The sequence below is a fragment of the Cyprinodon variegatus genome, unplaced genomic scaffold (genome assembly GCF_000732505.1).
Source record: "Cyprinodon variegatus isolate N-32 unplaced genomic scaffold, C_variegatus-1.0 Scaffold11, whole genome shotgun sequence".
Classification (NCBI taxonomy): Eukaryota; Metazoa; Chordata; class Actinopteri; order Cyprinodontiformes; family Cyprinodontidae; genus Cyprinodon; species Cyprinodon variegatus.
Genome location: NW_015150464.1, coordinates 1,054,888 through 1,068,075, shown reverse-complemented (window position 1 = coordinate 1,068,075; position 13,188 = coordinate 1,054,888). Strand labels below are relative to the sequence as shown.

The 13,188-nt window shown below is 38.8% G+C and overlaps 2 protein-coding genes across 3 annotated transcripts in view; both read right to left on the bottom strand.

The window, feature by feature from the left end:
• The window catches only part of inpp5f (inositol polyphosphate-5-phosphatase F), a 33,227-nt gene extending 29,736 nt beyond the window's left edge, over window positions 1-3,491 (bottom strand). Inside the window, exon 1 of one of the 2 annotated variants that reach the window (XM_015381098.1) lies at window positions 3,022-3,491. In XM_015381098.1, coding sequence (XP_015236584.1) covers window positions 3,022-3,118 — 97 coding nt within the window. In that variant the 5' untranslated portion in view covers window positions 3,119-3,491. The remainder of the gene's footprint in view (window positions 1-3,021) is intronic. The other variant, XM_015381088.1, reaches the window with a different exon arrangement.
• A 3,111-nt stretch (window positions 3,492-6,602) lies between these two features.
• The window catches only part of bag3 (BCL2 associated athanogene 3), a 12,592-nt gene continuing 6,006 nt past the window's right edge, over window positions 6,603-13,188 (bottom strand). Inside the window, exons 2-4 of the mRNA XM_015380040.1 lie at window positions 12,403-12,732; window positions 10,981-11,325; window positions 6,603-8,840 (exon numbers count right to left, since the gene is read on the bottom strand). Of these exons, the coding sequence (XP_015235526.1) occupies window positions 8,115-8,840; window positions 10,981-11,325; window positions 12,403-12,732 (1,401 nt within the window). The 3' untranslated portion in view covers window positions 6,603-8,114. The remainder of the gene's footprint in view (window positions 8,841-10,980; window positions 11,326-12,402; window positions 12,733-13,188) is intronic.

Below are 13,188 nucleotides of genomic sequence, written 5' to 3'. Positions count from 1 at the left end.
AACAAAAGTGTTATTGTCAATGACTACTTATTTTTGTCCAGCTTTAACATCAGTATCGACATCGGTTATCGGCTACATGAGTTTTAAAATATTGGCATATCGGATATCGGCCAAAATCCCAATATCGTGCATCCCTATTTTAGAGTATAGTTTATCATCATAAAAAATTCTATTTACAAAAATGTCAATTTCCTCACACCACAGCACATGTCTCCAAAATGTAAATCTTTATCCCTGTGTTTAATTGCTAATTATTATCAGGAGGAATGGCTTCTTCAGCCACAATTGGCCTTTCAGCTCATGTTGATCCAGGAATCACTTGGATAAAGTTACTCTCCTCTTTAAAAAGGCCTTTATCGCTGTTCTGGGGTTGATTAGGACAATTGTGACTAAAAGATATTAATCTCCAGGACATAGGTCATGCTTATCCTGTTTAGAAAAATGGCTGGACTTTCCCTTTTTACTGCTATCATGCCCATCCTGATTTCTGTTTTCCATGATGGAAGCATGGCGGTTGATATGCTGCCTTTATGTGGCCCTCCATTTACCTCAGATGTTGTCAGAAAAGTACAAATCCATGACATCATCCTCTGACATTTCCTAAACCGTGGTCATTTTAGTGTAGTTAATGAAAGCAATAGAAAAAATGAAAAGACGATGGTTCGTTGAATTATTCTAAAGCTTATAATTGTGGCAATCTTCACTCTTATTAATTAGTCTAAACTGGAGGTCTTCAAACAGGGGGTCCATGGAGGTACTGCATGGGGTCGCAAAAATTTTGGTTGGTTAGACTTATCTTTATATTCCCCCCTACAATTTTTTTCCACTATTTGAAATGTCTTTAAATAAAGGTTAACACGAATTCAATACACTGTAGTAAATAGATAAATGGAGGCAATAAGCTGGTGAAGGTTCTCAGTCATCCAGGTCATAGTCATTCCGAAAAAAATTAAAAACAATCCACTGGACTTGGTTTCCGAGTTTCCTGGATGGGAAGCGAAACGTCTTTAAACTCGGAAACCAAGTCCAGAGGATTGTTTTTTTTATGTTTTTTGGAATAAATGGAGGCAGAAGATGTCTTTTATTCATCAATGCACACATTCAGTAACACACAGGAGCTCTTTCAAGCTGGGCGCAGTTTCATTCACAACACCTGTCCCATCAACCAGGATTCAACATCAGAAATACTTTAATAATCCCAGGGTGAAAATACTTTTGTTACATTACTCCATCTGTAATAGAGTGACTATAGGACCAGTTTGATATACAGTAACACAATTTCAAACAATATATATAATTAGTGGGTCCCCGCTCCATTTCGCCATCAGTCTGGAAAATGTTTAAGACCCCTGGTCTAAACTGTTGTCAGTAAGTTAGGGGAAAATAAGGTATGTCCCTGAATGCAGCATATGTCTACCTGGTTTGTCCATGCCCAAACCTGAGAGCTGTAAGTTAGAAGTCAAAACGTTTACTTCAAATCTAAATGGGTTTTATACAAAAGGATGTTGTACTTGTAGGAGCCATTTATAGTTGTTGGTGTTTAGGTATTGTTTGTTTCTGGGTTATTTGTTTTGGGTGGTGGTGACCTATATTCTGCTCTACCACTGGTGGCGGTGTGGAGGGGAAGGCTTTATAGGTAAGACGTGAGAGGGCAGAAAGGGTTTTGGGTGACAGGAGGTCATACGGTTTTTACCGCTTTCTTAGGCCCACAATAGCCTGCGTCCTCTGGTTAAATTCTGTTATTTTCACATTCTCCATAGTTACCTGTCCATCTCACTTGTTGTAAAGACCGCCACTCGGATTGTTTGGAAAGTTTGTTCATATACAAACGTACTTCAATAAATGGGAACGCCCATACCTTATATCCTGGTTTCGACATCCTCTTTTAAGCGTGTTAAATTCCAGATTCCCCGCACCCACAAGCGACAAAAAGGTGGTTGATAGTAGCTACAGTACTTTTTGCGTAAAATGCAAAAGGAAAAGAAATATATAAGCTGTGCTGCTGCCATCAACACCTTTGTTTATAGATATTGGAGACCTGTCTGTTTTTCAGTGTAGTCCTGTTTCTCTGACTGTGACTGGCTGGATGTGCTCTCTTCCTCCTCTCACATGGGAGCTGGCTCGAAGCTCATCTGCCTGGCTGTGTGTTTCCTGGACGGGGCTGCCTTTTACAGCTGCTTTTTGTATCTCTGCTTCTGTCTCCTTAAACCCCAGTCGGCCTCGGCAGATGGCCGCTCACAATGAGCCTGGTTCTGCTGGAGGTTTCTTCCTGTTAAAATAGAGTTTTTGCTCTCCACTGTCGCTACAAGCATGCTTAGTGTTAGGGATTGCATTGGAGTCAATGAGTCGATGCAATCAACTGGTTTTCCTTAGATAGAAAACTTTGAATCAATTTGACTATATGATCTGGTGAACTGTAAATTACCTTGAGATTAATTGAATTAAATTACTTAAAACTAACTTGAAGCCTTTAATTTAGAGGGTTCTCTGTTTAAAACATGGTTGTATTAAAGCAATACATCCAAAGTAAGGTACTGCACGTTTTAAAGGAACTGTAAATCAAGAAATTATATCAGCCAGAAAACTTATAGCAATGAGGCAAAGCTGTGATCTTTCCCATGGTGGTATCAGTTCCTGAACACATGCTGTGTTTGTTATTTACTGCTGCACATTCCTGCATAGTGGCGTGTTTCAATAAAAGCGGTTAAATTCAAGCCTCGGTTTGTAACCTGAGAAGCAGGCTGACAAGTTTGGAGTCTGATCGGGGTGTGGGCACTCTGCTAGAGAGAGGATTTACATTAGAAACAGTCCCTCCGTGTCAAAAGGAGGGTTTTATTTAATTTGACACAGATCAGCCGGTTTGATCAGATTTACTGATAAATATCGGGTTTCAAGTCGAGGCGAGCGGATGTCTGAGAAGACAGGGGAAGAAAGACGAATCGAAATAATAAAAGGAAGACACATAGTGGGGGTATTGTGATAAAAGCCATCAGGGCATTTTCAGCTGTCATCAGTACCTACCAGGTCTGAGTGCCATGCTGCCGTCCTTCCTGCTGCACCACAGAGCCTGGTCCCCGCTCTGAAGAATGTACTCGTCCTTAGCTTGAAATAGCTCCATTGTTTTCTTTAAATCCCCCTTTTCTTCTCAAACCAAACCCCCGTAACCGAATCTGTCTCCAGGGACCAGTCGCGGTTCTTCCTCGTCTCGGAGGTGAACACCGGAGCTAGCCTAGCCGCGGTTAGCTCGTTTTCTCTTCAACGGCTGCCCACTGATGGGATACGGCGGCTAGCTGCGTCCACAGCTAACAGCCGCTGGATCCGTGTCTGTTTTGCTTATTCCGCCTCTACATACTGATATTCAAAGTTCCTGTGACAGGAGGAGCGACAGCCTTCCCACACGCACCGGGGCAGCGCGAGCTCTGACACTCATCGATGATTGGGGGGGAACGGACTCGCCGTTCGGGACGTAAGCGACGCTTCCTGCTCCAAACAGCAACACGTGACGCGGCGTCAACGTCATCAACGTCATCACAGGTAAGGCAGGGAGCGGATAGAAATAAAACTGAACTCTTCAATCTCTGAGTCACTTAATGAGTCACGTAAGACCTGGTTAGCGATTAAAAACTGATATTTATGATGAGTTTTTATAGTGGGAGATAGTTATTTACAGTGGAACATCAAAAAGGGTAATTTAGAAAGGTATTTACAATAAGATTAATGAATTATGGTTTTAAAATCTCTTTTTAGGAATAGGATTTGAAAATAAATTTTTAATTTGCAGCATTTAACAATAGACTGATACATATAATTTACAGTTCCTCTTTAATAATGAACTTTAAAATGTACAATTAGTAAATGTTTTTGAAATTGGACTTCTAATTCTATGATTCAAATATGACATTTGCATTTGAAATCACTTTTTTCTTTTTTTAGTGACTCTCTTTTTCACTAATAAAGGAGTAATTTGAACCTGAATACATTTGCTGCAAGGAAAATTAAATTAAACAAGGTTCTAGACAACATTTACCATGGGTGCCAGGGTAGGCCCAATGTATTTTCATGAAGGAAATAATAATAATAATAATAATAATAATAATAATAATAATAATAATAATAATAATAATAATAATAATAATAATAATAGAATCATAAATATTTAAAAAACTGAAACAAGGTAAGTGCGCATCTTTTAGGATATTAAGTGTGCTACACACCCAAATTAGCAGACTCCTGATGAAAACTGTGATCCTATCTTAACATTTGTTGTTATTGATATAAATTAATTTCTAAATAATTATCAAAAGGAATTAAAAAGGCAAAATATCAAATTGTTCCAAGGGATGAAACAGTTTTTTTCTGTCAGAGTATATCATCATAAAAAAAAAAAAAGTATTACACTTCAAAAGCTGATGCTAATAAAGGATATCTTGATCTGATATTGGATATCAGCCCAATATCAGCCAAAGAACTGATATCGGATTACGTTGACCTGCGTTTATAATCTTAGCTATTGGCATGCTGATATTTGAAATAAAAAATAAATAAAACGGTTGCCATAATCATTTGCCTGCCCTGTTGGCTGATTTTCTGATTTAACAAGTTCCCTTATAACCCAGAGGGTGGCAGCAGTGACAGTGTCTTACCATTAACTTGTATGGAGACGTCATTTTAAGATATCTAGAATGAATTACTGACTATCTGAAATACACATTTCAGATATCTACAATTTAATTACGACTAGTCATAAAGTAAATTCAAGATATCTCGATCTTAGTTTTGAATAGTCATAATTCTAATTTAAAATGTAATTTAATATTTAATTCCACCATAATTCAAGATATCTTAAATGTATTTTAGGATAGGAGATATGGAATGTAATTATGGATGGTCAAACGAAACCGAATTTATGTTAAAACGGCTTGCCATACTGTCCCAAGTTAAATGCCCTAATTAATTTGGCATCCTAATTGTTCATATATTAACCCCTAATTGACAAAATGTACAGTACATTTGACCCAAGTAGAAGCTTAATTTTAGATATAATGAATGATTTTTAGCTCTATATTAATTTATATCGCCGTCTATCAATGCTCTGTGCAGGCCGCTCTTCTCTAAAACTTGCCTATGTATCTGACAGCAGATACATAGAATTTGACAGCAGTGGAGCTTTTGTTTTTGTGTATTATGAAAGATTCATCTGAGTTTTCTATGTAATTAAAGAACAACTCCATAACCGTTTAATGTGTATGTTATGGAGAACCATGCATGTTTAATACAGACAGCTTAGATGTGTTAATATGTGAGTAGATTTATTTGCAAGACCTACATGAAAATCTATGATATCTTTAATGATATGATCGGAAAATACAGAGGTTGTACTCATTTTTTTTCTTGTTGGTACAATGTGATTAGTGTAGATTGACCCTTAAATGGCTTCAGTTCCCATCAGTTTTCAGCCATCCCTATAAAACATTTCTGGCTTCACTGTTATCCAGACCAAGGGTACCAAAAGAATGAAGAGAAGATGGGACATAAAAGCTGTTTTTGTGTAAAAGAAGAGGAAAAAACACATCAAGAGTCGAGTTTGAGTAAGAAATAGTCCATAAATGTCTTTTGTGGTTAAGTTGAGGAATGAAGAGACGCAAGTGCATGACTATCTTTTAACAGCAAAGAAAGAAATTACCAGACTTTATCTTTGATCAGCACTATAATTGATAAAGGTGAGCAGAAAACATACATTTTCTCAATTTAACTGTTGTCTGGCCTGATCCATGGAGCGGACCAGACGTTAACAAGCCCCATGATCCTCCACAGTTGTTCTAAACAATTTAAGGGAAATATATATATGTATATATATATATATATATATATAAAGTAATGTTTGCTGATGTAGAAATAACAGATTTCTAGTTTCATGTTATTCTTTTAAAAAACGTTGCTCAGGTTATGGTATAGAAATGAAACCATTTGCAGCTGTTTCTACTGTTTGAAGGATTTTCACCTTTGTGTACGTAAAATATTAAACTAGAACAGATTATTTTTTGCACTGCTTTAAGGTAGCTGTGCAACCCCTTTAGGGTGTTGCATTTTGTTTCACATCTCAATGTAGAAATCTTTGCTTTGCAGGGGGAGTTTATGACTGTTCCAAACACTTAATGTACGAAAACAGCCCCTATTCATCACCTCCATGCTTTGCAGTTGACATGAGGTGTTTGAGCTGATGTGCTGCACTACATTTATTTTATATGTTTTGTAGTTCATTTAGATGCAGACATTTTTTATTTATTTATTTTCAAAATAAGAAATCAAATTTCTCCTTCAGCTCTTCCAAACAAAAGAATACTTTTTAATAGTTTCAAATTGTCACATCTTGTTTACGCTAACCCGACAATGGGCGAAGGCCTTGAAAATATGCTCAGTCATGATTCAAAGGGTCCTGAGGGGAAAGCAGCTGACAACAGATGGAGACCAAACAGGGACACAAGTCCTGCCTCTTCATGTGATAAATAAGGTCAGCTTTAGTTGAGTTAATGACCTGCTTACTGGTTCCTGTCTTTGAAAATAAGGAGTAAATATAACAGTAAACAATCTTTGATATTTTATTGTACACGGAAATTATAAACATGTTATATAAAAGCAGGAAACTCTGAATCAGTCAAAACATTTTATTTTTAATTATACAAATGTGACTTTCTATTGTCTATGAATCTGCCAGCTGCTGATGAGCACTAAGCCACGATCCATAATTTGTGAGTGCATGTCAGGCTGTGATGGCTTACAATCTCAGAGTGGCAAATGAATTCAGATAAACTCAGGGGTAGAACTAAACAGTTCCAGGAGGTGGGACACTGAATTAGTTGGGTCTTTTTTTTCCACAGAGGTGACATTAAGGCTTCAACGGCCCATGATGGGTTATTATTACAGATTGTGGCTTTGGTTGATGTATGAGGACATTCTGACAGTCGATAATATTTACTGATTGTCTCACATCTTAAGTAAGGTACACCCCCCATCCCCCCCAGTAGACATTACACATTCATGTACCAAAAATACTCATAGAAATCTCATAGAAATACTGGTATCATGGTCTGCAGCAGCAAGAAAACCAGTGTACATTTACACTTTTAACACAGAAAGTGAAAAAAACCTGCTGCGATGAGTCGCTGTGAGTCGACGTGTTGCTGAATTTCAGCATGATGCATCTTTAAGGGTTCCTTCACAGGCTGGAACGGTTTGGAATTTAATTCTAATGTTCCAGATCTGGATAGGAATGAAAAATAAAACAGAATATGGACAAAAAAAAAGATTTCCAGATGTTATTGCCTTGTCCAAATGGATCTTCTATCTTCATTTATGCAACACTCCACATTAGTGTTATAGCAGTTTCCATATTTAAAGCCTTAGTGTTAAAACATCTGTGGTATATGCTGAACTTTTTCGTTTTACATTTTGTGAATTTCATTAAAATAAACAGAGAACTTTGGGGAATCTCATATTTTTTCTTCGTCTGGAAAATAAAATTGGATTTCAACAGAAAAACATGCAGGAACCCTGATTTTTTTTTCTTAGAAACAGCAAAGTGCAAAGACGGCAAAAATCAGCAATATGCCTTAAAGCAGCATGTAGTAAACAAATGCACTGTGTTTTTGTGACAAAGCAGCTCCAACAACACCAGATGGCAGTCACTGGGAGGAATTAGCTTCTGTTGACTCAGGCATTCTGCTTCAAAGCCTAACTTGTGTTCTGACTAGATTAGGAAAAATCTCATTGGGTAATCAGACAAAAAGGCAACTACAAATAACATTTCTTAGGAAAATACTCGTTTTCTCTCCCACGTTAACACGAAGGCCTCTTACTTCGACAATAATACATTTAACAGTGTTGTGAAAATCTCACTGATGAGTTCAGTTTTCGTTTAAAGACACTAGAACAACAGAAAAGGCAACAATAAAGTCCGGGACGATAAGGTTCCACTGAGCTACCATCAATTATGTGCTTTATGGACATTTTAACACTTTGAACCAATGCATGCAACTTTCACAAATGCTGTATGTTGAGGAATAGGAGAAATAGCCTGAGTGGACTGGTTTTCTCCCTTTTTTGAGGTTCAGTCTTTACGATATCTCCTTCGCCATCTCGACGTTCTCGCTGATCATGCTGGGCTCCCCTTTCTGTGTCAGACTGCCTCCCTCCGTTCCAGTCACACCGGCAGGCTGCTCCTCCAGCTGCTCCAGTTCCTCCAGTATGGTCTGCACGCGGCGGACTCCGTCCCGCCTCGCCTGCCGTACATCTACACGGCCCTCTGGGTCAACAGAGTCCAATGCCAGCAGCTCTTTGGTCAAGAGCTCCTCCAGGAGCAAGTATTTCTTATCATTCTTCTTTCCACTGAAGCTTTTCACCTCCTGCTCCAATTTAGCCACTCTTTCGAGGATTTGCTGCACTTTAGCCAATCCCGGGTGGACTGGGCACTGAACTGCTGGCTCGACCTCCGCCTGTGCATGTGGGACTTCTGTGGGGGCAGTCGGTCCCTCGTTGGCTTCCGCTTTTGGAGGGATCTGCACCGTGATGTCGGCCATATGGTGCTGCGGCGGCTCCTGCTTCTGAGCCTGCGGGGACAGTTCGTGCTGCGTTTGAGGTGGTGCTTGTTGAAACTGCTGAGGCTCTTGGAAGTGCTGAGGTTGTTGGAGCTGCTGAGGCGGCTCTGGTTGCTGAGACTTTGGGACGTCTGCTTCTGTGTTTGGGGTTTGAGCTCCCGGTGTGTTACTGGGCTTCTGCTGCACGCTTTGATGCTCTTGCTCCATCTTTTGGGGCAGTTCTCGTGAAAGGACACGCTGTGGAGCCTTAAAAGTGTACAAAGAAAAAAAAAAGGAAGCTGTTTTATTGATGCAAGTGAAAAACTTTATTTTCTGTAAATTGTTCTTTGCCTGCACTGGGATTTCCTTCCAGTTGGAAATACCCAGAAAACCCCCAAAAGAGCAACCATAAGCCCCATTTACCCCCCTCTGAGAACCGATCCATGCCAGGCTTGGATCAGTTAACCGTGCTAAGCTCGGTTCCTTAAGACCATTTAAACCAGGCATCCCCAAACTCTATCCTCGAGGGCCGCTGTCCTGCAGGTTTTAGATGTTTCTCTGTTCCAGCACAGCTGATTTTAATTGATAGTTGATTAACAGGCTTTTGCTCTACTGCAATCATCATAATCAGCTGTGCTTAAGCAGGGAAACCTTTAAAACCTGCAGGACAGCGGCCCTCGAGGACCGAGTTTGGGGATGCCTGATTTAAACACTTCACTAGCACGGTTCCTCGCCTCCTATTGACGATCTACGGTACTACTTCTCTCTAGAGTTGATGTAACCTGACAATATACCTGAACAACCTCAGCTGACATGTTCGGAAATGGACGAGTAGTCTAGCTTCTCCTAGAGGATTCATCCTCTTGTCATATTCATGCAAAGAAGCTCTCTAGATGTGGATCTACAGCGACCGACATTCAGATCAGCTACTATTCCTGGCATCATAAACAGCAGGATTTATACAGGAAGGAGGAACTCTAATTTAATGCATTTTAATGCCATCAATAAGTACCCATTACTCTCATATGTACATATATATATATATATATATATATATATATATATACACACACATACACACAGGGTTCCTACAGCATAAGGCAAGTTATATTCAAGACTTTTTAAGACTTTTTAATGCCACTTGAAATAAAAATTCACAAGAAACACAAGAAAAACCTGCTTGCGACAACTTAACCCAAAGGTTTATTTTAACATAAACCACTGCACTAATGTTTCAAATTTTGAAAAGCTTCCCATACAGGAAGAAAGCTAAAAACACACAAATGACGGATATATTTGAACAATTATTTAACTGAATTCACAAACTTTGTTTTAGCAGGGAACAAAACAAATCAGTTTTAAAGCCCCAACATAACCAGTGCTAAGTCTTTTTTGCAGCTATTTTTCTTTGTATGGTTTTCTTAGTAGTTTGATTTGGTGATAAGTGGAGGCGTTGCAGAGACAAGGGTGGAACTAAACTGAGAAATACCGGCTGTTTCTCGGTGGTAACTCGATTTGGCGCTTTGTGTTTCGTGCTTCGCATGTGCGACTCCACTGCCTTAATTCCCATCGTTCTGAGCTTGAATGACTTCTTGCACTAAATCCACTGAGCCTCATGTATGTTCCCTGGTTTTAGCCATGGAGGAAACTCTTGGCTGGAGACAATTTTGGTTACATTTACACTTGCTCATATTTTCCAGACAAAAAGTTAATGGTGCATCTCCCAAATGTCCCGGCCGCAACAACGATTTTATTGGTTCCGCTATCGGGACGGAACCAATAATGGCGAGCCGCTATTTTTTTTAAATAATAAAAAAAAAAAGGTCAATTTTAATGTTTTATTTAGATTACAAAAATTAATCATAATAAAAATAATCCTATTTATGATGTTTTAAAAATTAAGACCTACGAAAGACTGATTTAAGACATTTTAATACCATTTAATTAGTTTTATTTTGAAGAATTCAATGCCTTTTAAGACTTTTTAAGGACCCGCGGGAACCCTGATATATATAAAAACGGCCAAATCCTTCGTAATCTTTATCATCGACAGGCTGCAGCCATGTCCCGAATTTCTCGTTTTCCAGCCACTTATGTTAAAATTTGCATTTTTTGCACTTCTGTTCCGAACATATGGCTTTAGGATCAACCAGGAACAGTTCCACGCAAACACCTGGAACCAGTTAAGCTGATATATTTGACATTTTTTTTTATTTTAATAAAGCATTTTAAATGCCATGATAATCACATTTAGTGAATATTGTTGCCAATTAAGGCCTTAATTAAAAAAAATAATAATTCAATGACTTTTAATGACACGCAGAAACCCTGATCAGGCTCATCAGTCAAACTAATTTAAAACTCCAAATATTTAAAGGGAAAGAAATAAATGCATTAGAGAATTTACCTGTGGCCTGTCCCCCATCACCTGGATTTTAACAGGTGAATGGCTCCTCACATGAGGTGGCAGGTGAACAGACGCCCCGTCACGAAGCTGGGGAAAAGTAGTGGGAGAAGCTCTTTCTCTGGAGGGCTGTGCTGCGGCAGAGTAGCCGGGCCAGTCGTCTGTCTGAAGGCGATGAAAGGGCTGCTGATGTTCAGAGTAGGGAACGCGCTGACTGTAGACTGAAGGATTCACATGAGGCGTGGTTTGGCCGCCTCCTCCCTCGTGGATCACCGGGATGGGGATATACCCGGGCTGCAGACCGGTGCTGCTGGGCCGTGCAGGCTGGTGGTGTGGGGCTGCGTTTACCTTGGAAAACAAAATGAAACTATTCAGTTTGTGGCCATCTGCCTCTAATACAACCAACGCACTATACCAATTATTCACTGGCAGACATACAGTGTCTGGTTGGAGTGATTTATTTGGCAGAGAGTCAGAGTAAAGGGGAAGAAACACAAATGACCGGCAGACTTGAGGTTTATTAATATAAAACAGTTTCAAAAACTAAACGGCTGTTCTTTAACGTCAAAATTATGCATTACTTTCTGCTGGTCGGTCACATAAGCAGGGCTGCAATTAATTATTATTTTGCATCTCAATTAATCTGACAATTATTTTTTCGATTCATCCATCAATAATTGGATAGAAAAAGAAGATTTTTTTTTACAGAATTAATTCAGTTGAAACTAAAACTTTTCCACTTACGGAGTTCTGGATGGAGCATATTAAAAGACGAAAAAGTTTTTAATAATCTTAAACGCAAAATTTTTTACAATCTTGGTATAATTACTGCTCTAAGTCGGTCGCTCTGTCATCTAAAGGCACGTTTTAAAGTCTCTACACTCCAATTAACAATTAATCGATTACTAAAAATGATTATTAATCTGATTAATTGTTTCAGCCCTACACATAAGATCCCTTTAACTGGACTATGTGATTGTGATGTGACAAAATATGTAATAACTCATCAAGTAATATTACTTTTTACCCCTTTTTATTTTCCCCAAATTTTGATGGCCCTCATCGATTCCAAGTCACTGAACTCCTGATATGTTGAGGTTTATAAATCAGGAATATACCGAGTTAATTTCTCAGTCATCTGGGTTAATTTAGCAATGAAAGCCATATTGTTTTTAATATAAAGACCTAGACATACTTCCTTTTTATGGGTTTATAATTCAGTTTTCAGTTTCCATAGATACTGCTTTTTCTACAGCCCTCAGCTCTAGAATAGACATCCTGAAATCTGAAATGAACAAAGGAGGTTGGCTCTTTTTAATCAGGTACATAAGATTTATGTTTTAACAGCAGCTTTTGTGTAAAGACTAAAGGTTTTGTTTTTCTGCTACAGATAGATTTGAAAGGCATCATATAATCATAAAGTACCTCTGATGTTTGTAAGACTGTTGCGCCTCCCTTCCCAGACTCTGCGTCAGAGGGTCCAAGCAAAGGTGATTTAGGTCTGCTGTGATGGAGCCCAGATGTCTGGGAAGGCGTCACACCTTCCGTCCTGACGTTCTGTGCAGGGACTGGCTGGATGTAGGAGTAACACGGATGCTGCTGCTGTCTCACATCTGCTCCATCGTGGTAGACTGGGATGGGAATATAACCGGGTCGTAGAATGGGGTGCTTCATCTCTCTCACAAAGGTCTTTGGAGGCTCCAGGGGGCTTGATTCTGTTGGTGCACTCGGCCCATTTGATGATACTTCTCGAATCTGCAAGAGGAAATTTAACTGGATGTAAGCAATTCCATTATTTAGTGGCATCTAATAAATGTCTACGATGGAACTGAGCATAAATAACTATGTTAATATACAACAAAAGTGTCTGCTCTATTTTTTACAGGAAAAGCCACAGATTTTTTATGCAAAGCTTAACTTACTAGCACAGATATATTGGTACTGCTTTCTTTTATAGTACAGAAAAAACTATGTAATAACATGATAATAACAAAGCAAGTTACTATATTACAAGGTAAGAACAAAAACTTTATGGAAATATTGGTAAGTGCCGTGCTTTAAATTTTAGGCAGACAAGGAAAAGTCAGACTTCTTAGATTTCAAACCGTTATTACCAGGTAACTCAGTCATTTCACCAACAGCAATAAATGAATGTGTTAAAATCTATTAAAATGCAGTTTATTACTTGGCAAATAATAGAAAACCAAACCT